Source organism: Echiichthys vipera (assembly GCF_963691815.1).
Source record: "Echiichthys vipera genome assembly, chromosome: X".
Classification (NCBI taxonomy): domain Eukaryota; kingdom Metazoa; phylum Chordata; class Actinopteri; order Perciformes; family Trachinidae; genus Echiichthys; species Echiichthys vipera.
The window spans coordinates 28,121,773-28,148,950 of record NC_139825.1 but is presented as its reverse complement, the minus strand read 5'-3'; the positions used below and the strand labels follow the sequence as shown (position 1 = coordinate 28,148,950).

The following is a 27,178-nucleotide window of genomic DNA, read 5'->3' as shown; positions in this document are numbered from 1 at the left end:
AAAATATGTATTCAGGGATTCTTTTTTTTGTTTTGTTTTTGCAATACTCATTATGGCCACAAGAGTGCACCAAAACATAGATGTATGATCTGTTGAACTCTGATCATTTCAAGACATGTGAGGCAAGCAGGCCTGGGCCGTGGGGGGAAGAGGAACGGGGGACAATCATCGCCCTTAAGTAGCATAATAACCACAGGCAAGAATACCAACAACCAAACAATACGGACCACTAGAAAGCACTTAAAAAATTCTCACTTTGCTCTCCAGGATTTTGTACAAGAGTGAGTTGAAACATGAAATGTGTGTGATACTAAGCTTGGATGAAATTGAATCAGGCACAATAATTGCAGACTGTTGGGTCTGCATGTCCTTGAAGAACACAATGCTATCTTTTATGCACACTAGTTGTAAATACCTGTGTTGCTAAACCCATGAACAAGTGAATCAGCATACAATACCAATTAATTAGATTATAAACACCTGTGCTGTTCCTACTGTGCGATACATTCCCTTTTCACAGCAGCCAAAGCCAGAAAAGCATTGATAACACAGGTGAGCCAGTTCTAGGGTCCTGGGTTTGTGTATGATGGGTCAGTGTTATGGCCTACTGAGAAACTTGATGGAACTGAGCCATCATTTATGTTGCACCTGTATGTTTTTTTCTGTGACAAAACAAAAAGGATTATCCCCAAGCCTGTTAAAGCTAAACACAGTTCAGTATATAATATGATCTAGTATGCGGATAATCTACTTTTTCCTTCACTGAATCTGCTATGCTGTACTTTGCCTAACTATAGTACTAGAAGTGCACATTGCCAGGGCTGTAGCCAGGATTTTAGAAATATAATGGCACAACTTCAGAAATGACTGACCAGCCACTAACCAATCTACATTTTTTTCTTCAACTATATTTCATGTATATTTAATATCTTCTATCATGGGCCAAGTTCTTTTTCAGAATTTTAAAGGCTTTTCCAAGCGGTCAGGATTGCTAAAAAAATATTATAGAGGACAAGAAAAGGAGCTTGTACAGAGCTACCTTTCTGTATGCTAAAATAATCAAATGAAACAGAAATAGCATTTGTGCTGTTAGTAATTGAGATTATGGCACACCACCAAGCCATGACAACCCCACTGGCTCCCGTCATCCAGATGTTACAGGTTGAATATTGAGAATGAGCAGAACACCGCCATCTAGTGTCTCAAGATTATGATCCCAACAACAAAAAATCTTTCCAGCGGTCGGATTGCCAGGTTTGTCAGACCCGGCCCAGTAGTCTACAGGAGACCGGAGTCTGTTTGAGCCTGTTTGAACCCATCACCTCCGGCAAATTGCACCATAAAAACAAGTATTAGAGGAGTTTGACTGACAGCTACTGTTACTCCTTTATCTCAGTCCATCGAGTGAATGCTTGGCCTAAATTGACTCTTGTATTTGCCCGTCCCCGGTGACTCAGCTGCAGTGACAAATAAGCAGCTGCAGGATCGGCAAACTCCATTTCACCAGTGCCAGCCTAAAGTAGCTGCACCCAACAACAGACAACCCTGGCAACCCACACTGCCCAACGCTATTGGTTGCTACAATGGAAATAGAAAGTCATTGTCAAACCAAAACATTTTTAAATATTAATTCAAACTAAAAAAAAACATTTTTATGGAAAAGCAATACTTTCATTCTGTACCCCTCAAAACGCATAATGGGTGTATTCTTATTATTATTACTTAAATATAGCTTTTAATGAAGATTCTACATATTCAACCTTTATTTTGATGAGAATTTGACTATGGCCAAGACAGTATAGGAAGTTGAATTGAAAAATAAAATAACCTGTTAAACAAATATTCGTTTAAAGTAATAGTAGTACTAAAAGTAGGTAGACTGGTATTGAAAAGGTTGTTATTCTGTGGTGAGGAACAAAATTATTCTGCTTTTTCTTTCATTATAGTTTTTCTGAACGACACAGAGTTTAATTACATGTATTTTTAGATTCAGAATATTTACTGCCAGAATGTAGTTTTGTAGTCGTGTTTGCAGAGTTGACGTCCGGTATGTTCCCGGAAAAGCCCTGACAAGTGAAGCTTCTTCCGCCTTTAGCCGCCTCATCACACAGAGCAATGGTAAGAGAAATTAGACATATGTGGTGATAAACCGACACAACTTAACACGAACATATCTCCAACCGCGTCGAAGTTAAGTCGTTACCGCTCCTCGGCTAACATTGCATGTATGTAGAAAGGCGCAGCTCGGTTTTCTTCCAGTTGTATTTGCACTAGCTAAGCAGGCAGTGAGCTAACAGGCTAACGGTAGCTGCTCTGTTTCCTAGCTCGAAGAGGAAATAATAGAATCCTGCTACGTCATAGTTCGTGAACATGGTGATAGAACGTTAACGTTATTGTTATTACCCGTGGTCGTAGCTCCATGTTGCTAAGTAACGTAGAATCTGAACTACAGTAAAGGACACAGCTGGTGAACTAGCTGACTCTGGAACCAGCTGAACCGATGCAATGCAGTTTTATTTACAGTACCAATGAATAACAAAAGTCATATCAGGACACTTTACAGAGCAGATAAAGACCACACTTAATTATGATTTACAACAACCCAACAATTCCACATTTAGCACACAGCGGCAACGAAAACCTTCCCTATAACAGACAGGAACGTCAGACAGACCCATCTCTGTGGAGGACGGACATCTGTCTGCACCGGTTGGGGAGGAAGGAAAGACAGATAGATGGACAGAGAGAGACTAAGAGAGACAGACAGTCCCAGAGATGCAAGCAACCACAAAAGTAACAGTAACTATAATAATAACTATAGTAATGTGAGTATGACTTATGGCAGTAAATATAGAAGAATAATAGAAACAAGCACGGCTATGATGATAGAATATGACAATGATAATAATTGGTATTGGTAAATATGATCAATGATGAGTAGTGGTAATAACAGCTGTGATACAATGACATACATTACTGGTGACAATGTACACAAATTTTAAAACTTATGATAGTATACATGAGTAATAGTGATAATAGCAGCAGGAAGCTTCAAGCAGGACCACGGCAGCAGGCAATCAGCTTACACCCCATGTTTTTATGGTTGACCCTAAGCTTTAGTTATGAATATATATAGCTATATATAATTTGTTTATAGTCTGTGGTCACCGCCTTTTAAAACTCTACCAGTTTCCTGCCATTTTCAACACCAACAGCAGGCGAACTAGACAAGTCTTTGGCTGGTACCAGCTGTCAACATGATGTTGAGGAGAAGTAGCAAATCCCCTCAGCTTTTTTCAACATACGGTTAAATTGGTCACCACTATTTAAATAATTGTACCTGCTTTGCTCAACAGCATGTGGTGTATGTTCTAAAGGGTAACTTAGTATTGGCTTTTTGCTTCTACTGGCATTGTGTTTTTTTTACTGCGCCACAGTGAGATCAATGAGGAGTTGTGACAAAGATTATAGACTGAAACTTCTCTCTATTGATACCTTTTGGATGACTCCCGCAAGGAAATTGAATTTCCAGCAGCTTTCAAAAACACAAGGGAGGAATAAAAAAAATACAGTAAGTAGTAGTAATATACAATCTGAGTTGTAGCAGAAGTCCGAGGTGTAGAGAGTGAACAGAAGATGGGGCCAGAAGAGGGGCCAGAACTGTGACCTGAGGGGCTCCAGTGCTGCTGACCACAGTGTCAGACGTGGTGTCCTCCAGCCTGACGTACTGTGGCCTGTCAGTGAGGTAGTCTCTGACCTAGTCCACCAGATAGGGTCCACTCCCATCCTGTTCAGTTTGTCCTGAAGTATAGGGGGCTGGATGGTATTAAAGGCACTGGAAAGTCCAAGAAGAGAATCCTCGCTTTGCCGATTCCCTTATCCAGTTGGGAGTGGACTTGGTGCAGCATTTAGAGGATGGCATCCTCCACACCAACAGAGGTTGAGGTAGAGGGAAGAAGGAGAGATGGCTGCAGTGGGGGTGTGGATGGTGGGGGGACGAAGGCTGGTTAAACCTGTTGAAGAAGTAATTCAGCCCGTTCACCCTCTCCATTGTCCCCCCTGTAGCTCTGGTCTTTGTGTTGTGACCTGTGATGGTCCTTACTTTCCCAGACCTCCTTCATGTTGTTTTCCTTCAGCTTCTCCTCCACCTTTCTCCTGTAGCTGTCCTTAGCTTCCCTCACACAGTGTTTCACCTCCTGCTGTGCTGCCTTCATAGCTAGCAACTCAAAGTCCCGGCAACATGAGACTTTCTTTACGGAGATATGTCCTTAGTTACACCAGCGGTTGTTCACATACATGAGTCCCCCACCTTTGCTTTGGACTAAGTGCAGCATTTTATAGTTGATAAATAATATATTGGAGACCATATTTATAATTAACTACACTTGTTGAGCAAGGCAGGTACAATTATTTAAAAAGTGGTGACCAATTTAACCGTATGTTGAAAAAAGCTGAGGGGATTTGCTACTCCTCCTCAACATCATGTTGACAGCTGGTACCAGCCAAAGACTTGACTGGTTTGCCTGCTGTTGGTGTTGAAAATGGCAGGAAACTGATAGTTTTAAAAGGTGGTGACCACAGACTATAAACAAATTATATATGGCTATATATATATTTAAGGTTGTCAAAAGTATCCATAACCACATGTTTAAAATGATACGATCTCTGTTAATTATACATTTGCCAATATAGAAAGAACCGAAGCTATAAAAAAGGCTGATCTACAATCAAACAAGGCTGCACAAATGAAACAACAGGGAGGGGAATCCACTGGTCCTGAACCTGTGCACATTATGGCATTCTCTTCAGCAACAAACTCACCAATGACTTTTCTTTTTTCTTTTTACCGCATCGATTAGGTATCGATTTTTTTACAATAGTATTATATTGAATGTTAAAGTTCTGGTATTGTGACACTGATAATATACCTCAATCCTATTTTTGGCAACTCTGTTTCACATTGCATATGTGATGACATGTCATGTACAGTAATATTATATATGTGATTAACTATTGTTGATTTACCAGTCAAGTTCTGTTTGTTGGAAAATATCCCTGAGCAGTATGTCTGCTTCAGCTCAGTGTTTTGTCAGTGTCAACAAAACTGTGTCTTAACTTGAAGGACACTCTTTAGTTTTAGAAGTTACAGTAATAATGTCTACTTTTGGTATAGTTTTAGGATGTTTTGGCTTTTGCTTTTTTTTTCAAAAGAAGGAAAGAAAAGAGAAAGAAATAGTTCAATTTGTGACAAATGTGATACAACAAAGTGCAACAGTGGACAAAGTGCTACATGTGATAGTCACTAAAAGTAAAATGTAGGTTATTTCTATCAATGTGAGTAACTATGCTTCTTCCTTAACGCTGTGTTTTTGCAGTAGTCTTAGTGCCAAAGTAACCTCATTTATATCTTAAATAAACATCTACACATTAGAAGACATGTGATATTATGTGATTAATATCACTATGTGATATTAATTCAATAATTATATTTGGCAGAAATGCATGGATGTTTTGCAGATTGTCATCACTAAAACTTCATGTACATGTGTTATTCTGCAGTTCTGTAATTCCCATAAGGCTCACCTCAAGACGACATGGTAGTAGTATTGGATGACATGTTGTCAGTTTCTTGGCACAATGCCCCTACAGTAGTTGCAGTTTCTGAAAAAGTGAAGCGTTAGAGAGCACTATTCGTTTGAATGCAATATGCAATTTTACCACAAGGCGGCAGAAAAACCTACACAGTGCTTCTTTAAGTAACAAAAAACCTTTCAGTTAAACTGTGTGACATTTTTGGCAGTTTGAGTGCATTAATCTCCATTATCGTAATTCATTATATTATTGCTTTTCTTGCACAATGGAGTTGAGATGATCTACTGGTTGTTTCATGTGAAGAAGCTCACTCTAGGCCGTCAGTGTCCTGTTACTGTAGATTTTTATCAGCTGGAGTGAAACTATGAAGGAGCGTGTATTTGATCTTGTTGATCCTCAAGAATTCTCACAGCTTAGCCTCAGTTGTACCCGCCTGTAGATTGAGACATTTTTATTTAGGAATGATTCTCATCTAATCTTTCTCGTTTTTCTCCCTCAGACGGCAACCTTGCGCCCATATCTCAATGCAGTTCGTGCCACCCTGCAGGCTGCCCTCTGCCTGGAGAATTTCTCCTCTCAAGTGGTGGAGAGACACAACAAGCCAGAGGTGGAAGTACGGTGAGTCATGAAATCTGAGTTCAACTCTTAGTGCCTTTGTACTGTGGAGAAATGTAATTATTTCTGTTTCTCCCACTTTTAGGAGCAGTAAAGAGTTGCTCCTCCAGCCTGTGATCGTCAGCCGTAACGAGAAGGAGAAAGTTCTGATTGAGGGCTCCATCAACTCTGTCAGAGTCAGCATCGCTGTCAAGCAGGTCAGTCAGGCTGCTTTCTGGGTGCCAGTGGTTACGTTTAGACCTTGATACTAAACAGATGGTTGCTCAGCAAAAAGTGATTAATGTGATTGATAAAAAGATCTGTATCTGTAATCCTGACTGTTCCTTTTAAATATCCTGTTGCTGCAGGCAGATGAGATCGAGAAGATTTTGTGCCATAAGTTCATGCGTTTCATGATGATGAGAGCGGAGAACTTCTTCATCCTGAGGAGGAAGCCAGTGGAGGTAAGTGGGCATTGAAAGTGAGTCAGTAACGATTACAGGGTTCCTTCACATACTTGTACAGTTATGGAAAAGTGCTCAAAATAGCCCGATGAGCAGTGAGGTGCCCTTTGAAAGGTAATGTGTAACAAAAATGAAAATTCTTTTGTTCTATAAACTGTTGTAAATATTATAAAACACCAAATATGAGTGTAGTTAATATAGTCAGGGACAAGATAAAGATATGCAAGGGTTTTGTAATGCGGGCGGGTGTGGGGCGGCTGTTGCTCAGGAGGTAGAGTGGGTTGTCCACAGAGAGTTGGACAGAGCTGGACAGTCAGTGGTTTGATCCCGGCTCCTCCTGTCCACGAGTGAAAGTGTCCTTGGTTGAGACACAGAATTTCAAAAAGCTGGTTGACCAGCCGATGGTAGCTTGCTGCCATCAGTGTGTGAATGAGAGGCGAAATTGAAACTTGAAACTTTGGATAAAAGCGCTTTATAAATGCAATACATTCACCATTGAATGCCTTGAATGGTTAGAGCTCTTGAATGTTGTTCACTGTTCAAATGATGATTGCCATTTTATCTTTAAGCTACACAAATGTTTTCCACATATATCCAGGAAATGTCCTGCAAAATTACTTGTTACAAGCAGAAACATAACCTGCATTATTGTTAGTTATTGCTGTTTTAAAGTTGTGTTAAAGTTTTGTCATCCGTCTTCATTTCGCAGGGCTATGACATCAGTTTTCTCATCACCAACTTCCACACAGAGCAGATGTACAAACACAAACTGGTGGACTTTGTCATTCATTTCATGGAGGAAATTGACAAAGAGATCAGTGAAATGAAGCTGTCTGTCAACGCCAGGGCTCGTATTGTCGCTGAGGAGTTCCTCAAAAATGTAAGTTGTAGCACTAGTGGTTTAATTTTTGCATTTGTTTTGCAGTTTTATATGGTAGGACTTTGAGTAATATATTGTGCTGTTATTTTAGGGAAATAATGTCACTATTACCAAAGGTGACTGAGGTATTAGCAGAAAAAAAGTTGGTATAATGTCTTTTATATGTACTGAAGCTTAGACATTGTTTCTGTTTTTCTCCTGCAGTTCTGAAAGAGAGAAAACACGCAAACGCATTCCTTTTGCAATCTTGGCCGTCACTGTGGAGCTTTCACATCACAGAGCAGAGACCACATCTTTCCAGCCAAGAGAAGTGGAAAAACAGATGATGTACAGGCCAATGGGGGTTTTGCCCTTTTAACCTGAAAAATGCCCCTTTGCTCAAAAATATTGATTTTTGTAGATAATGACTATTCACACCACACATTAATTTCTGCCTTTACAACATTCAAAGTCAGGGCGGGTCCTTAAAAAGGTATTTGTAATCAATATTCATGAGCACAGGGTAATATGGATTTAAATGTTAATGTATTTTAATATATATTATATGAACGCAAATTTAATTTAGCTATGTTTTGTTGACAGACCATAGACCTGAGGGCAATCAATTGGTGGTGCACATTTCTTGTATTAGTAACAAAGTTCACAGAATAAACCCTATTGTAGATGGAAATTATGAAAATAAACATACTTGCTGAAAGTGAAGATAAATAAAAACATTCTTCTTTGTATTTTAGTGATTTATTTCAAATGTGTGTGAAGCACAAACATCAGCTCTGTCTTTACCCATACATTGAAGTTTTATTGAGACTTTAACAGCTGGAGACAAACAAGGCATTTGGAGTCATAGTTTCAGTACGGTAATATACAATATCAAATGTGTAATATTACAGAAATTGTACAGAGTTCTCCAAAAATGACGTTACAAATACGTTGGGATTTACACACAAAAAGTACATCAAACAAACATGCATTTAGAGTTTGCACAGTACCTTTTATACTCTCGACAGGCGAACGATTTCATAGTTTGTCAGTCAAAGTTTTCCTTTTTGAGAGACAAGCTCATGACTGAAGATTTATCAAAGCATTTCACTGCATCACTTAAAGCCCCATCAAGTCTATCACCAAAAATGTTGGTTTAAACATTAAGGGGAAGGGCATCATTCCAAGATGAGCTACATCTGTGTCGGCTGCATTCACGGTTATTATTATTTCCAAACTTTTGTGGTGAACTGATTTTATCTTCACCTCTGGAATGTTTAAAGATATTTATAGATACACTGAGCACAAAAGCTGCATTCATATAACTAGCAAAGTTAAACAATTAAAAAATAAATAAATAACACATTCACTTTTGGGATTGAAAGAATACTTCACCCTCACAATGACCAGAATATCAGTTAGTCACTGAGTGTTCCCTTGAATACTTGAAGGAAACATTGTTGAACGAGTTGAGCCTAAACAGCTGTTTTGACATAGTTTTGCAGATGTTTAAACGCTGACTCTTATTTCTTCAATGCATCAAGACTTTGCTTAGTTTATTTGCATTCCTGTTTACCATGGATGCATGTCACAAAAATGTTTTTTTTCCAAGAAGTCGAAGTCACAGTTGATGAGGTGCTGATATCCATATGGTCATTTTGAGGTTAAAGTTTTCCTTTAAAGGTTTTGATCAAAATCATCTTAAGTGGAGTAGTTATAGAGTCTTGACAGTTTTTTTTTTTTTTGGGTTATGATACTTGCATACAGTAAAAACATATGGCAGTATACACAGTGCACAATATATAATAGATATTGATATACTCATGGAAAAGGGTGCCGAGCTTCAAGGGATTATCATCACTCAATATTAACCCACATATAAAAAATATTGGCATTTTCATTTCGTTTCGTTTTCCTCGCGGGGAGTTGAGCTACTGTAGAAGTTCAGTGTAGTTCACAAGAAGACAGAGTTTACGTATAAAAATGGAGTACATTTAGTGAAAGTGCTTTACAGTTTAAGTCTGGGCAGTTGAACAGCACCACTCCCATAATTCAACTCAGAGGTCCGAACAGAAAGTCGAAGAGCTGCATCAGGAAGTGCAGGATTAGAGGTGAGCTGGGACTGTCTGCAGAGCGTCCTCTGTGGTGCGCTGCACAGTCACATTCTGGAACAATGACAGAAAAGGACCGCGTTATAATCCTACATTATTTATCTGACATTTATTAATTGACTTTCGTTCATTGAATACGCCGCTTGATATTCAGATCTTGATTGATAGTATGACTCTGATACATTTAGTTTAATGATGGGAGAACTCATGCTTTCATCTGGCATTCAAAGAATATATGAATGGAAAAGTGTTTTTTAAATTAAGTGTCATGAAATATATCTCTTAAAGGTAAACTTACTCATGGTTCACATTTCTTTTGTCACAGAACTATCTAAAAAATGAGTAATTTAATCAGAAGTGGTCATTTTACTGTAGATAACTTCATGTTAGTCGCTGCTGAGACAAATCCTTCCTTTCCTACTCAACCCCCCTGTGGCTTAAAGAGTTTTGTGCTTACAGACACATTATAGTCATTGTGACTCAATGATGATCACTAATGTATTCACCAGAATAAAGTAACAGGAAAAGCAGGATGATTTGCTTTGGTTTTATCAAATTTGGATTTTTATATTTACAATAACCTTCACAAACACAAAAAAATCGGAAAACAAAAAGTTACATATGAAGAAATAATTTTAGGATATGGGTTCTCCAACAACGACCAGTGAACATCTTGAGTTGAGTGGAGGTCTAGTGATTAAAATGTTTGTGGACATTGCAGAGTAACCCTTTACATTTAAGCAGTAAACAAGTGTTAACAGAGACAACAGACACATTACTGGAATGAAAATTATATTGTGCATCAATTCATGTGCAGTCAAACTATGTAGAGGTTAAATGTTTTTGTCAGTTTTATACACAAATATATAAAAAAAAACAGGCTTACAATCATTAAACATTCATTAAAGAAACACAATGTTAAATCCTACAGGGTATCAAAAGACAGATTTAAAAACAATATTAATGATGTGGTTGTTGTCGTGCTCTCTCCTTCATTTTCTACTTATTCCGACACACGACGCGCGCACACACACACACACACACACACACACACACACACACACACACACACACACACACACACACACACACACACACACACACACACACACACACACACACACACACACACACACACACACACACACACACACACACACACACACACACACACACACACACACACACACACACACACACACACACACACGTGAGGAACCTAATTGACAAATGCATTCCCTCACTCCTACCCCTAAACTGAGTCTGAACCCCCTGAAGGTCCTCACAAATATAGACACAAACAGCGAATTGATTTGTCCTGAAACTGAATTCTTGAAAATGAGCAAACGATGAGAGATTTGTTTCCTTTGAACATTCTGATTGCATGATTCAGATATTCAGATATCTGCTGGTCATGCTTTACGGTACAGATGCATGAATTCAAACTAACCAGTCGCAGCAGTGATTTGACTGGTCATAAGCAACAAGCAACAAACGGTTAATACACCATACACACCACTAATGATGTTATTTATCAGTGTTAGATGAACCAGGTCACCACTTTATTTGAAGGGCCACAAACACAATGAAGTCATGAAAAAGTGCTGAGTTAATCACGATTAAAACACTTGAACAGAATACGTGCGCTTTGCTGTGACTGCTGGTTTTTTTAGCCTGTCCCTTTAACTGCAGACTTACAAATTAAGAAGACATGCACATCATTAATAAATAAGAAAAAACATGATGATTGAGATACTTAAGTTGTTATTAATTAAAGGGGTCGTACACGACATTCAGAACATTATTATAACAGTGGTATTTGACGAGTTGGGGGAGCCGTCGGTGAGAGCCGTGTGGAGGCAATCCCAACCCGGGGTTATTTCAACTATAGCACCTTTAATGTATTGCTCTTACATTAACTCAAATATGATATACTATTAATTCTTGAAGTACTACATGAAATGATGCATGCATAAATTCATGATAATTCAGGGACCCTTGCCATGAAGTGCTACCAAAATAGGTGCACTAGTTTATTTAACTTATTTCTGTTGTGTTCTGTGTGATTTGCAGAGTTTCTGGTTTTGGTTGTGTTTTTTCAGTTTTCAGAGTTTTGTCTCATTTCATGTGTTTTCTTAAGCTGCAGTACGTTGAGCTCTCAGGGCCAAAATAGGAAAAGATTTAAGTGAAATAAAATCTGCAAAAGACTGAAAGACAAAGATGAAATGAGAGAAACGGACATTGCTGACAGGATGGAGGTAGGAGTGTGTATAGTAAGGGATGTCACAGTTGTCTTGATTGCTGTCAGGGATCACAGGTGGACGGAGACTGAACACGATTTCCTCTGCCGTGCATGAAAAATTTACATTCTCTGTGCAGCAAGAAGAGAGGGATGGGTCAGCACTGACTGCTAGGCCTGCTTCAGGAGGGAGATGCCGACTTAATACGATGGAGGATGGAAAGTCACACACACACATTCTCCTGACTGAGCCCTCAGTCACAGAGCTGGATGGAAAACAAACTGAGGTGAATCACCACTAAAGCGAATTCAAGTTGTCTGTGTGCTGCCTGGGATACCTACCTCAGGTCTGTCTCTGTGTGTGTTCACCGAGTCCACGCCTAAATACACAGACTCGACTTTACATCCTGAGAAAGAGCAAAGATTATTAATAATAACTTGATGGGTTATCTTTGGTCATAATATTTGTCTAGGTGGCAAGTTTACACTGAACTGAAAATAAGACTATTTTAAAAGGCCGAGTTTAAAAAGAATAAATAATGATGCAACAAAAAAACATGGATGCACTTTTGGGTAACTAAATGTGTAATAATAATATTATATGTCAATATAAACCTAGAAAATTACAGAACTCACCGTAAGCCATGGGGGTCAACTTCAACACTGTGTGCAAAGGGCACTTAAGATAAGGCAGCTCATCTGTGGAGGCAGAGACAGAAAGTTATGAAACATCTGGGAAGCATTTTTTATTCAAATTAACAGCGTGAAGGATTTAGTGGCATCTAGCGGTGAGGTTGCAGATTGTAACCAACTAACCAACAATACCCCTCTGCTCACCCCTTCCTTTTTCAAGTGTGTAGTAGAACCTACAGTGGTTTTCAGGTACCCTATAAACAGTGAAAGGTCCTCTCTAGAACCAGTGTTTGGTTTGTCGATTCTGCGCTACTATAGAAACATGGTGGCAAAACATGGCGGCTTTGTGGAAGAGGAACCCCCTAGCTATGTAGACATGAGAGCTCATTCTAAGCTAACGAAAACTTAATTATGAATATTGTATTCTGTCTATATCACTCCGTCTTTGTAGCGTTTGGTTGCATTCACTGTGTGCATATTGAGTTTGCCAAATTGGTTATGCAGGTTTGAAAGCTTATTATTTAACCGGATCGTGGATAAACATCGATTCGATTCATTTATTTTAACATGAATGTAAAAACACCCACAAGGTTGTTCTGTTGCGTCGCATTGCCTCTGGTGTAATGAGGTATTTATTTAAATACATTTTAAACAGACTGTATTTATTTTTTGTCACAGTTCTATGTCGTTTTCAACCTTTGGCGGGCCGCTGAGTTGTGCGCCAAAACGGAAATAAACAGAGATGAGCTATGACCCATGTATTTAGATGTGAGGCTAAATCCTTCATACCTGCAGTCTTGTCCAGGAAATATGCCAGAAGACACCGCATGACGGCCTGGTGACAAACGACCAGAACATTCTCCTGTCTCTCCAACTCCATTATCACAGGCTCCAGCCGCTGCACCAGGTCTTCATAAGACTGACGGGGGAATCACAAACCCGTCAAAAACACATATAGGACACAAACAAACATTCACTTCTAAAGAATAAGAATACTAACCTCTCCTTTAGGGTAGCGGTAGCGGTACTTGTCTTGGTCTCTTAGTGCAAACTCCAGAGGGAAATTCTCTTGGATCTCCTCGTACATCATTTCCTCACACACCCCCTTTATAAAGAGGGTACAAGATGTGTTTAGCTCAAACACACAAATGCTTAAAATAAGGCTGTTGTGCTCATTTTGATGAATACGGGAATCAACATACAGCATCTATTTCGTTGAGAGACTTCCACTGTTCGTATGGCACTCCCAGGCACTCAGCTGTCTGGATTGTCCTCTTCATCTGACTGGTCCACACTTTTAGATCTTTGATGTCCTGGTCCCGGATAAATTTCCCCAGACTTTTGGCAAACTAGAAAGCAAGACACCAAATCCATCATTTGTGAACAGTAATTTCTCTTCAAAAATCATACTGACATGACTTTCAGACTACATTTAAAATCACACGTGACACACACACACACACACACACACACACACACACACACACACACACACACACACACACACACACACACACACACACACACACACACACACACACACACACACACACACACACACACACACACACACACACACACACACACACACACACACACACACACACACACACACACACACACACACACCTCTTTCCCTCTGGTTGACAAGCCAGAATCTCCTCCGATTCGTCCCTTGATGTTGAGGTCACTCTCCCCGTGGCGACACAGGTAGATGGAGCGTGGCGTGATGTGGATGTTCATCAGGTAGTAGACAATTCGGCTTTGGATGTGGTCAAGGACGCGGTTCACCAGAAAACGACAGCCCACGTCCATGATCTTTATGTAGGATAGATCCCTGGAGGGAGAGAGTCAGTTATCCATCTGCAATCTTGAGGAGGTAGTTAAATCTGATCCAAGTAATTTTGTGTTTCCTCACCTGTCGAGAACCTCGTCCAGGGACTGATAGGAGGACTCGTAACACTTGATCCTCTTCATGAAGTCCTCAATGGCCTCCTCTGTGTTGCAGTGTATGTAGTCTGGACTGCCCAACTTAACTTGCTACAAGGGGAGAGACAGAGTTTGTCTGTTAACAGCTCCTCTGTTTCCACGCTACTTCACAACGTCACCAAACTCAGTAATTCTTTTTTATTGTTTTGATTGAGAGACACCTAGTGGCAGAAAATTACATATTGTGCATTTAAGATAAAGTGCTCTTGTATTTGGACTAAGATGCTTGTGTTAAAATGCCCCCACACTTGGGCAATGTGAAACTATCAAATGTGAGGAAGAGTGACTTTTTCAGATCTTTTTTAAATCACTTTAAAAAAATATACAGTTATTTATTCTGGATCGAATAAAAAGAGGGAAATCTTACCACTATATTTTGTGCAATGACATCTGGGTCCTCACACACGGACTCCACAAAAAATACCTGGACCGACGAGACAATAAAGGAAACTTCATCAAGTCAAAGGGACTCATTGAATTCAATAATGCCTTGCCTTGGGTAACATACCTTGAACCCATTTTGCATAGCGAACTTGACGATGGTCCCTCTTCGTTCTCTTGTTGTATTTGTGGCATCGAACACCTGAAACAGCAGGAGAAGCCCTCCTTATGCAGCCCTGATGTACAGTTAATGTACTAATTTGATGATCATTTGGTATAGAGAAATTAGGGTCAGCATCCAGGACTCACCGCCACCTGTCCTCCTTCGACACTCAGGTACTGCCGGACATCATTAAGTGCTGCCAAGGCACACTGACTGTGGAAGGGCAGCAGGCACAGAGTCAGTGAGAAGATTTGTTTGTTACCAAACTACATCGACTGCTGAAATTTCAACTCTATCATTAGACGGTATGTGCTGCAAAAACTTGTCACATTATATGTGATAAACAATATGAGAACACCGTGAATTAAAAATGGTTTAAATTATTGTATTGTGAATAATTAATAGGTGTTTTTAAGACAAAAGAAACTTGAATCCAACAAGCTCAAAGCAAAAGGAAGATGTTAAAGGGTTATTACTGATAGAAAACTACCCATCACTTTCAAATAATAATTAAAATACAATGCGTGTGCACAATATGTCAAAGTTTAACCACAAAGTAACTTAAAGTAATTTGGGCAATGTCATTAATGTTCACTTATCATTACTTTCAGAAATATAACTGGTTGTCATCTGATCTATAGACATATCCTGTGCTATAGTAGCACAGCCTCACATGCATTACATTCAGCTTGTATATATATATATATATATGTATATATATAAATATATATATAGCTGGGGATCAGTAAAGGTCAATCTTATCTTATAAGGTGTATATCAGTTGGGTGGTCAACCATTTGCCAAAAGCCTAAAGTCTGCATGTTTTTTATTCAACCTCTCACCTGAAAACCTGCAGACTGTTGGCTCGTCATTGTTTACTGTTGGTCAATCAGTGAAGACTTACCGTCTGATTTTTAAGCCCTCTTCGTTATCTGGACGGAAGAACTCAAAGGACTTGTAGATCTTCAGACACTCCCTCCGGTACTGGCCAACGTTGAACTCTGATACAGATGAAAATTATGTATTTTTAAGAAGATGGGAGTATAACAGGTTCCTATAATATGTATAATAATATGCAAGTAAATATATTTTAATTGTAAATATGTGTGTGTACATGTGCTGGAGGTGTAGCTGGCACCTTTGGTTGGCACGCCTATCCAGTTTAAGTAGCGTGTGAGCTTCTTTGAAATGTAAGTCTTCCCTCGAGCTGGAAGTCCAACAGTCACAATGAGCGTCGGGCAGTTTGTCATACACACTGTGAGAGAAAGAGAGAAGGAGAAAAACACAAACTTTAAATAGATTTTAAAAGTTTTTAATCGACCGAGCATGGCTCGTCGACACGTTCCAATTGGCAAAAGAGTTTAATTAGTCTGGAAGGTTGCTCGTAATTACACCAGAAAGTGGGAACACTCGGAGAGATTCTAGCTTCCTGTGTGTGACAGTGACACACATCGCTACAGAAAACCACCCAACAGAGAGCAGAGTTGTCACCACTACAACAACAGAAAGAGTGCATTTCATTTGGGATTTATGTCCCTATACAAGCTTTTAAGGAGGATGAGAAAAGATGACGAGATGACAAACGACTGAATGTAAGAATCATATTAACGTGAGCACGTAGACGGCAGAAAGTGAGCTCTACAATATTCCAACCCTCACATACTTCTGAAAAAGCTGCTCAGAGGCACACGCTGGTTAATTAAGTACAGCACCATGATGTGGAACATAAAAAGGTAAGGTTGAAAGGCACGCCATACTGGGCGTCCGAGTTTTGGGTCATTTGGAAGCTGTATCTCTGAACATTCAGGATGTTTTGTTAAATAAATTAATACATTCTGTTTTCTACGTATTTTTCTTATTTTTAACAAAATTGCTATCTCTGGGTTTAATTTACTTTATTCAGGAATGTCAGAAGCAATTGCAGCATTTTTAGATTCTGCAGACAAATGATTTCACCTAATTTCCTTTAATTTCTTAATAACTTACACTAGTTTAAAAAGTATTGGCTCATGCCTGCCTCTGCATGTTCACTGACACACTCCCTCATCTCAAATGACCGCAGTCAAAGGATTTAGGATTCATCTGTATAGTGATTAGAGCTACAGCTAAAGTGTGCGTTCGGTTTTTAGTGCAGGACCGGACTGCTTGCTTGAAAAGAAACAATAAAAAAAGCAGAGCCTGACTCAGCAGAAACAAGCCGACCTGCAGAGAGAGAAAAACACAGCTGCTCACTCTCCCATCCACGCGAACAGGTCAACACCCATCAGACATGTTGGCTGTGTGAGTGGAGTAAATTGATCCAAATTGGTCATGTGTGTGTCATATGGTCAAATCCAATTCAGTGAAGCTTGCAATTACCCCCACCCTACCCCAAGCGCGAATCAAATGTGCCTCCTCGCCTGCGGTGAAAGAAGTGAAAATGAGCCGGGTTAGCTGATGCAACACTGCTAAGTGCAAAAGAAAAAGGCAAGAATACTTGAACGAGCATTTTTAATAAGAGCGCAACATCTAAAAAAAAAACAACCGTGCGTAAATGTCACATAACGTAATATTTCTGAAGTTAAAAGACCTTTCCCGGATCCAGGTGATTTTAAATAATTAAATATGATGGGAAAAGAATACCGGCAGATGCCACACATCACCTCCCCGTTACATCCTTTGCTGCACTTGCCGGCCAGCTGCATCTTACCCCGTCTCTGCGCAATGTGCCCGTTTCTGCACGGCATCCAGATCTTTTTGAGCGGGTTCTGGGTGAGCTCCCGCGGGGAAGTCTCCAACATGAACTCTTCGTTGTCTAACATCCTGGATGCCGGATCACTGCTGTTACCCTCCTAACGTGAAACTGAGGCGGTGGGCTGCTACCCCGGCAGTCTGATTCAGCAGGGCTGCAGGAGGGATGGATGTCATATCAGCTGAGAAACAGGCGGTGCTCAATACCGTAACGAACGGAGAGCGAGCGCAACACAAAAGTGAGAAAGCACAGCAAGGAGCCCGATACCGGATTTAACTTTGCTTAACCAGCATTTCAGTCGTGTTGTTTTAACCTCAAATAACCGCCTCAATGTGTTTTCAATTGTTCACTAATGTTGTGTTACAGTGTTATCCCAGACACAGATAGGCCTACACTAATAATACTGGAAGGGACTTTTGCCAGTCATGATATATTAATTGAAAAGATGAATAGAAATAAGCTTTAATGTTTGACAAAATCATCCTGAATCCATGTCTACTTAGCATATTTTTTCAGAGGTTAGAAAGACAATGGCTAACTGTCGGTGTATCAGCTGAGAGCGTCTGTGGGTGTCATAGTAACTACAGATGTTAAAAACAGGAAGAGGACGTTTTTCATAATTTTTCTTTACGCACCTATTTCTCTTTGAGTTTGACTAAACTTTTGTGTCATGTAGAAAGATATTCAGCACTTTTAAACAAGAAAAAAAACTTTTATATGGGACTGGAAGTCATTGTGGGAAAATAAACAGAAGTCGAGAAATTAACCCAGTGCACCACTATCACATGATTTGGTTTCTAGTATATAAAACAATATAACAGCATCTCTCTTAAACACACGAGACAGACGCTTGTATGACCAGTCCATGCACTTAAGAGACCATTTTGGTATTTTAGCCTACTGCTTTCCATGTTTTAAGACAAATTATATGTTAGTAGCTTTGAAAACACGTATTAGAAATATATATATGAGAAATCCATAGTATATAAACTAGATATTAAATATTAATTTAAAACACACCCAGATTATCATTTATAGAAAGCAAATCCTCTGTAATCCATTATATAAACACATTTAGAGTCATTATTCACAGGAGGCTTTGTTTGAGTTATTCATTTTTTGCAGCACGTTTTTGTCTCTTTTGGTCAGGGTTGTTATGTTTTACATTTTAATTAACTTTCCGTTTGTCATCAAATGCACTTCCTTGAATCTTTTCCTAAATATTTCCAGACCATAAGCAAACAAATACTAATTTCAACGAAAACGTTTTAAACATTACCGTAATGACGCGGGGAGTGAGCAAGATAAGCTGAAAAAAAAACAGATGTTTGGTGAAAACAAGCGTTCAGCTGTTCACATGCAGCACACATGAGCAGTGAATGCAGTTACAACTGAACCAATCAGGGGAGAGAAGAGCGGACCAGCAGCCAATAGGAGGGGCGGATCGGGGATGGGGAGGGCGTGCTGACTGCATGGAGCTCAGATCAACGTCACGAAAACGGCCAAAGTCATAAGTTTTACACGACCCAGCCACGGGCCCCACAGAGTATCACACCGTATCCATGACCCCGGGAACCTAATCAACAATGTAAAAAAATGCATTATTGCATTATTTATTATTATCATTATTATTAGTTTTAAGAGAAAGACAGTCACACAACAGGTAAATCCATTGTGAGGATTAAAACATAGTACATTTAGAGATTTTCATCAATTTATAGATATTTATTTTTCAGAGTACATGGATTAAAGCAAAAAAAAAAAAATGTAATTAGTTGTATTCTCCATCTTGAATTTGCATGAAAATACATTTTAAAACTGACCCGAAAGATCAACAAAACCCCCACAACAAACAAGAGAAGGTTTCTCTCTATAGTACATAGCGTAGTAAGTCATAGTATGACGAACAAAGTCATGGTGTAGTATGTTGCTTGTTTTGTCTAATCAATAATCCCAAACCCAAAAAAATTTGCAATTATATAAAAACATGTGTATATTTTGATACACAATATCTAAATTGATAAAAAACAAACACATTCTAACTCAAATTTCTTAGAAAATCTAATTAAAGTTTATATTTTGCACTTAAGTTCTTAATAAAAATGAGAAAAACCTCAGTATTTTTAATTTATCATGTATTAAATTCACACAGGAGTATAAAAACAGGCGTTTACCATCTGGTTATTATGAAATATGTGGTTGAAAAAGACTATTCATTTATTGAATTACCAGAAAAAATGCTACATTGTGATAAATAGTCATCGAGATATGAAATGACCTATATCAGGACAGAAGATTTTGGACATAGTGTCCAGCCCTACTTCACATTGAGAGTCTGCGGCTCAACTAATTGGTTAATCGACTAATCAATCCAGCACAAGACCAGTGATGTGTTCTCAAGTACAGTTACGTCTTCATAAATGCATCAGTGTTGTCTCATTGCAGGGAATACGTAGAATGTGCGATTAAACTTTGCACAACTAAAACATTAGATGCAAACGTGAGAAAATGTTGACTTGACAACAGTAAAGTTCTGCACAAGACAAGAAAAAAACAAGCAACGATTCAGCAACGATACACAACTGGTTCAAGTTTCACTTTAAAGTAATGACTGAGACATGTCAAATTTACAACATCCCGACTTTGTGTTTGTTCTGAGCCTGATGAGACTTGTAGTGTCACAGTTGAAACACCAGGCCGCGCTGTGCACTGCCTTAAAGGCCAGTTTGGACTTCAGTGAGGAAGATAGTTGAGACAAGGATGTAGGCCAAGTGTTCTTCTGAGCAGTAGCACGGATGCATTAATATAAATCATCTTATTAATAAATAACAATTCAGTAAATGTATATCCATTACCTATCTGTTTACATTTTGTTTTGCATAGTTAGGAAGGTAATGTTTAAGTCAAGCCGGATGTTGTCTTACACATAAAAGTGTGATCCACACTTTCACACACTTGATTAAATACTGGTATCAGATCATTACTCGGTATCGGCCCATGCTTTAATCAGGCTATCTGACAGGCGGCTGTTTTATCAGTTCAGTGTCCACTGTGACAGTAATCACATCCAGAGGTCCCAGGACGCTGTCGCAGTGACAGTCAGTGAGTCAGCAGCACTAATCCCATCAGCACAACACACACACACACACACACACACACACACACACACACACACACACACACACACACACACACACACACACACACACACACACACACACACACACACACACACACACACAAACACAAACACAAACACACACACACACACACACACACACACACACACACACAAATGCACCAAAATGCGGGTGAATTTCAGCTGTGGTGGGTAACACAGTTGCTCCTACTAGCAACTTTGAATGGTTGAACTTAATTGGAGTCTTCTCAAAGGTCATCTGAATTAATAAACTGTTGGCAAAGTGATACAATAACACTTCAACTCCCATGAGCACTCCTGACAGACAGTTACGTCGAGAAACACATCTACAACTACAGAAGTAGGTCCAGACAGATCAACTACATGTGGAAGGCAGGTAGAGAGCGGCTAACGTATGATGCCATTAGGGAAACAAAGTACTGCACAGATTGTAGTTTCTTACGGCGGGGTAAAAGCAAAAGGGGTTTCGTTTGTGATTTGTAATACAAACTTCACATTTGAAACTGTAACAGAACAACGTTTCAGTAATCTCATATGGGGGGAAAAATGTCATGGTGGTCTATTGATCTGAGATGCACCTGTACGTGATTGCTGCTTAGATATCCTGCATATAGAGTAATTAGTAAGGCTTTGTTCTGTGTTTTATGAATTGTATGTATTTGAATTGCATTAGACTTCAGTGTTATTGTTGTTATACATGTAGATGAATGATGTTGTTAATAAATGCGGTATTGAAACAGACAGTATTCATCTTCCCAGTTTTTTTCAGTAGAGTTATCTCTCTAATTAATCTTCTACATCCCTGCACCATTGTTTTCTATATGGATAAGAAGCTGCCCTTTAATAGGGTATTTCTTTCTTAATATACTATATATACAAATTTGTGGCTAGTGAGAATGCTGAGTGGCTAGTAACTTTTGAAAAGGGGCGGCTGGTGATCAAAGAAGTTAGTGTCAAGCTCTGAGTGTGATCAGTGTATGGCAGTGAAGTGTGCAGTGGCTGTGACTCAGAGGTAGAGCAGATCGTCCTCAGTTAGCGGTTCGATCCCGGCTCCTCTAGTCCACATGTCGAAGTAGACATGAGCAAGACACTGAAGCCGACATTGCTGCAGTGATTAGATCAGATTAGATTAGATGATGGGCAGGTAGCCTCTGCCATCAGTGTATGAATGGGAATGTAACAAGTAGTGTAAAAGTGACCTGAGTAGTCAGAAGACCAGAAGGACTCTATATAAGTACAAGTCCATTTACAATTCCAAGTGTTATTTGCAGCAAGCTGATACACGGTTAAACCTCCTTTTGCGTACCATGTTTACACTATCTAGCCTGGATCCTGTATTAACAGAAACAAAATAAAACATAATTTTGAGTCTATAATCTAAAAGCGGTTTAGGCAAGAGCACATCCAGTTGTTTTAAATTTAAAAAGATCAGGACCTCATTTTGGCTCATTTCTGCTTCTTTGTATATAATTCAAGGCCAACATTACACCAATATATGATTCATACTTGCATTGAAAAAGGTTCTGTGCAGGCCAGTCAACTTCCTATGCATCAAATCAAGAAAAACATTTCATTATGAACCTAGTTTGGCAACAGTTTGGGGGAGAAGACCTTTCCCTTTCCAAGATGACAGGACCTCTGTGCACTGGGACGGGAATTCAAATTAACATGTTTTGTGTTTTAAAACAGGGGACAAAACATATTCTTTATCTCCTCGTGATGCAGAAGTTTTCTTAATCTTTGCACGCAATGTACAGCCCAGTATATCTTGTGAAGATACTTCCCTTTATCCTGTGATACAAGTGGGACCGAAATTTATAATTATGACTCTGTGTCATACTTATAATCTGTATCTGTTGCTGTAAACGTCATGCCAGCTGGGCTGTTTGTGCTATCTGTATTTAAACTCCACAGAAACTGACCTTCAGGGCAAAACATCCAGACAGGAGCCGGTTGTGCAGGTGTCTTGAAGACGGCTTTCGTTGCAAGGAAATGATTTGGAATAAACTCACATGGAGAAGCCGATATGATTGTCTCTTTATCTTTCTTCGCTGAATCTTAATGACAAATTTCCCACAACACCACAAAAAACGACAGCACACAATTGCCTATTGCCTAAAATACCACTGAATGCTGTGCCATTAACATGTCCAGCAGAACTAAGGGGTCTAGCCCAAACCATGAAAACCAGAATCCGAATAAAATTATGTGGCACCGCAGCATTCACATGAAGCTCAAGATGACGCCCTAAAATAGCTGGTTTTGTCCAATCAACAGACCAAAACCCAAAGACATTAATTTTACAAAAAAATAACACCCACATTGGAGAAGCTGCAAACAGATTATTATTTTTTATTTTTTGCATTTTTGCTTGATAAATGACTTAAACCAATACTTGATCATCAAAAATGTTGGCCATTAATTCTGTGGACTAATCTTTTGGCACTTATTTGTGCAATGCTGCAAGCCAGAATAGCTCTATAAGTTTCCTGTGTTACATGCGACGAAGGAGGACAGAAAAGGCATTTTTGTCTGAGCCTGAGCAATCAAGACTAATTTCTCCATTGTGCATAAATATAGCTACATTTGCAAACATCAACAACATAAACAACACAAACAACGCTGCACTTGAATGCTCCCAGATGCAAAACATCAGCTCGGTCAGTGCACTGAGCAGGCACACGATGGCTGCATAGACATTACACATACACATGGAGGCTGCTGCTCCGCCTGAAGCCTATAATGAGATTCTGAGTGAGCGGGTGAACTTTCCCCCAGATAGAGAGCAGACACAGAGAGGGAGGGAGGGAGGGAGGTGCAGTAAGCCAGCGAGAGTCGATGAACAAGGATGATAGGAAGTGATTTAATGTGATTATTCACAGTAGGGATCTGACTGAGATAAAAACTGAGAAAATAAGGATTATTGAGTATAATAGAGTTGGAAATAGAGGGTGGGAAAAGGTAGTTTTGCTGCAGCTGGCAGCATCTAAGGCATGTGGGTAAATGTCCACTCCCACTGCGGAGTGCATGTAGGGATATCATCTGTGTGTTGTGTCTGCTGCACCCACCGAAGCATATTTTTCTCCGCCTGCAAACACATACGGGCTATTTGGGCACTCAAAGCTAACTCAATGCTTTCCCAACCAGTATCTTCTTGATATCATGTGGACATCACTGTTAACATGAGGTGCAGCTTAATATGCATGTAAACTGTTATCACTCTACTGAAGCGAAAATACAATGTAGCAGTTTATAATTACTTAAAATAACTGGACGAGCCCCCACAAATGCACAAGAATAGAACTTTCTAGCATGTTTTTCCTGTTTTTCTGCTTAGCCCCACCTCTCTTTCTCTGTGTTGGCAGACAGACAAGCCAGCAGCAGAGCACATCTTCTACTCGCCAAGCTGTTCATCCCTCGTACATATGTCACGACAGCTCGGACTGCAGACATTTAAAACAACTGTGACCATATTCGTACAAGACGCTGTAGATGCAAAGTCTATTGGAGACGTGTTGGAGTCTGTCTCTCTACATGGTGTTTGTCAACATGACAGCACAGTAACACATCGTTAAACAGGCCCTCCAGGCATGTACATGTCGAATAGAGTTACGTAATAGCCTATTCTTTTAATAACTGAGTCTCTGGATTATATAGGCCATAGTATTAGCACTGGTCCAGATGCTATTCATATGCACATAATCTTTTGTAGTATGCGGAGTAGGCTTTTCATGAAGGAACTTCAATCACAGGGAGAATACAGTAGACTGGGTTTGTGAGCATGCAAAAGTTAACACACAAAAGTTCATATTGCTGAGGTACATTCAGCGCCTTTGACACAAACCAGCACCTGTTAGACCAGGACTCTGGACCCAAATTAACACTGAAATCTCTTCTCCATCTGTCCCATCTAGTGTTACACATTTAACATACACATTTATTAAAATCAGTCTTTCTGATGCACATATTTTGAGGCAACAAGAACCACTATAGTGAGCCATATGGACAGCCCCTAAATGTGTGGGAAACCAGTGGTTGCCTGTATACACAAGTAAAATAATCCTGGAGGTCAGGTCATGCAAAGATGATACGTTTTACTCTATCCTCCTGTCACACAGTAGTATTTACTTTGCATGAGCAGATCCATAACAATTACTAATATTTGTATACATTTCTCAAACGTTTTTGAGTCCCAGCTTAAGCCTTGACACATTAGAATAAGTGGCACTATGTTTGAAAAGCTTCTTGAAACAAACAGTCGTGTTTACATCCACAGGCTACAGTAGCTTACAGGCTAGATAAACCAGCAGCTGCCTGCAGCCAGGCTTAGCAGCAAATAGGAAGATGCTATAGCTACCCAAAGCAAGCCTTGGCATTTGCAAACTATTTCTTTGCTACGTGAAATCTGAAGCAACCCCAGTCTATCCTAAATGTCGCGGTTGTGCGTCGTAGCCAGTCCCGCCTCTCCTCGGTAGGAAGCAGCCCTGTCAGCTCTGAAGCATGCCTACGTGACACAGACTTGTTTACTTCATCCGCTCGCTGGCCCAGCTGCTCTGGAGCTCTCACTGCACACAATGTCGACTGACAAGAGTGTCAGACAAAAACCATAAGAAAAACAAAAGTGAGAATGCAGCAGGAGTTTGCAGCCTACCTGTCCTGTCCCGTGTGTTTCTCGGGCGGCACGAGCCCCTCATAGTCCCGGTTTAACGCCTCTTCTTCCCCGCGTGCTGAGCAGAGCGAGCCCCTTCAGTCTCACAGGCAGGAATGAATGAAGTGAGAGTCGCGCGCGCTCATTATCATGTCCATATGCACGCGCCCACAAGCACATCCACTTGTTTAGTTGTGCTCATGTTTCTCCTTGTGTACCTCTACCCTATGCAGTATACCGATTATATCAATATCGTGACGTGACTATATTTAATATCAGAATCAGCTTTAATGACCAAGTAACTTACAACATACAAGGAATTTGACTGCAGCTTTTTGTCACTCTCAATTTACACATAAATAGACATACAGCTAAAAACAAGGATAACAATGAACAAAGGTAAACATAAACATTTAACTACTATGTACAGATATAGTTATAATTATACATATATAAAGACACAGGGCAATGAACTTGTAAACATCATAATAGTGCAATGGTTCAGAGTGATAAGGGTGCTGTAATAGATACGTGATTAATAATGTAACTTGAAACTTTTATTATTGTTTATAAAGGTTGCTTTATTTGCCTTAACTGAGCTTCAGTCTCCAAGGCTGTAAAAGAAAACCCAACACTTAAGAGCTAAGAACTGCAGTTCCTCAACTGGCCACCCGAGGCTGGCTCCAAGAGCAGATCAATTACCATAGACAATTGTGTCCTTACGAAACAAATAGCAGAGACAGTGGGGAGAGGCTGACGGATGTCTAGTACGGCACCATATGTCAGGTGTTATTATATCCCTGTCTCTACATATGTTTAATAATCCTTTTTGTGCATGAAACATAATCAGCCACAGTCATACACACCAGCCAGTGCATGCATTCGCCCCTGGACTCCAGATCTCAAATAGACCCCAAAAGCCTCAGTTTTTTGTGGTTATATCATTAATTGTAAATTTGTGAGAATCTGCACTGCTTAAAGTGAAATTCCTGTATAAAATCATCCCATTTCATGATTTTACACTGGAATTTCACTTTAAGTACAATATCAACCATTATGGGTCCTGCATTAATACACAAACTTCAGGTCTTGTCATGAAGGGGGGTAATGTGTCAAAATGTAGATATGATGGTGCAAATTTTTAAATTGCTAACCATTGTTTTCACAGTATCTTCTATTTGCTGGTTCCTAAAAGTGAGAACAGAAACAACTTGAACAGTATCTGTTCTGCACAGTAAGCTACAGATCTGTCCAAAATGATTGGAGGGAAACACTGGAATTTGAATTTTTTATTAGCCAGCGAATAATTAAGAAATCAATCTGCGTACTGTATTGAACCTGGAGTACCTGAACACATTATAGCTAATTCATTTCTATGGCTGGCTTCAGGATGTCTCGCCCTATAGTAAAATGACTACACAGTGCTTTCATGCTTTTGCATGGGTTTACTAGTTTATGAGTATCTTGATATTTTTGGATGTTGTTATTTTTTAAAAATGGGTTGTTGCTTTATGTTATTTATGTTATTTAATTACCTAGTTGTTTACTGTGACTACGTCTAACATGGGTTGTTGGGAGGGATAGTGTGATTCATGTCAGGGTTTTTTCTTTTTT

General features: G+C 39.5%; 2 protein-coding genes across 5 annotated transcripts; one reads left to right on the top strand and one right to left on the bottom strand.

The window, feature by feature from the left end:
- The first annotated feature begins 2,063 nt into the window (after positions 1-2,063).
- arpc4 (actin related protein 2/3 complex, subunit 4) lies at positions 2,064-8,212 on the top strand. Its single transcript, XM_083938419.1, has 6 exons — positions 2,064-2,118; positions 6,092-6,210; positions 6,293-6,404; positions 6,555-6,650; positions 7,360-7,530; positions 7,735-8,212. The coding sequence occupies exons 1-6, from the start codon at positions 2,116-2,118 to the stop codon at positions 7,738-7,740; spliced, it is 507 nt and encodes a 168-aa protein (XP_083794545.1). The 5' UTR covers positions 2,064-2,115; the 3' UTR covers positions 7,741-8,212.
- Positions 8,213-8,269: 57 nt separating this feature from the next.
- On the bottom strand, positions 8,270-25,672 carry pfkfb4b (6-phosphofructo-2-kinase/fructose-2,6-biphosphatase 4b). 4 transcript variants are annotated; one of them, XM_083939890.1, is made up of 14 exons: positions 25,568-25,672; positions 16,164-16,280; positions 15,930-16,026; positions 15,172-15,238; positions 14,990-15,064; positions 14,849-14,905; positions 14,411-14,532; positions 14,122-14,329; positions 13,695-13,841; positions 13,493-13,597; positions 13,282-13,411; positions 12,496-12,558; positions 12,202-12,266; positions 8,270-9,674 (listed from the first exon to the last, which is right to left on the bottom strand). In XM_083939890.1, the coding sequence occupies exons 1-14, from the start codon at positions 25,608-25,610 to the stop codon at positions 9,615-9,617; spliced, it is 1,356 nt and encodes a 451-aa protein (XP_083796016.1). In that variant the 5' UTR covers positions 25,611-25,672; the 3' UTR covers positions 8,270-9,614. The 4 variants fall into 4 exon arrangements, with proteins under 4 accessions (XP_083796016.1, XP_083796013.1, XP_083796014.1 ...); XM_083939887.1 differs by lacking the exon at positions 25,568-25,672 and adding an exon at positions 17,715-17,846; XM_083939888.1 differs by lacking the exons at positions 8,270-9,674; positions 25,568-25,672 and adding exons at positions 10,888-12,125; positions 17,715-17,846.
- Between the last annotated feature and the right edge of the window lie 1,506 nt (positions 25,673-27,178).

Coding starts and splice junctions, on each gene's coding strand:
- arpc4 (XM_083938419.1), top strand. Junction 6,211..6,292: donor AAGCCAGAGGTGGAAGTACG/GTGAGTCATGAA, acceptor TCCCACTTTTAG/GAGCAGTAAAGAGTTGCTCC. Junction 6,651..7,359: donor TGAGGAGGAAGCCAGTGGAG/GTAAGTGGGCAT, acceptor TTCATTTCGCAG/GGCTATGACATCAGTTTTCT.
- pfkfb4b (XM_083939887.1), bottom strand. CDS start 17,826: ATGTTAGACAACGAAGAGTTCATGTTGGAGACTTCCCCGCGGGAGCTC. Junction 15,065..15,171: donor TCGAAGGAGGACAGGTGGCG/GTGAGTCCTGGA, acceptor CTGCTGTTTCAG/GTGTTCGATGCCACAAATAC. Junction 14,330..14,410: donor CTGGACGAGGTTCTCGACAG/GTGAGGAAACAC, acceptor CTCTCCCTCCAG/GGATCTATCCTACATAAAGA.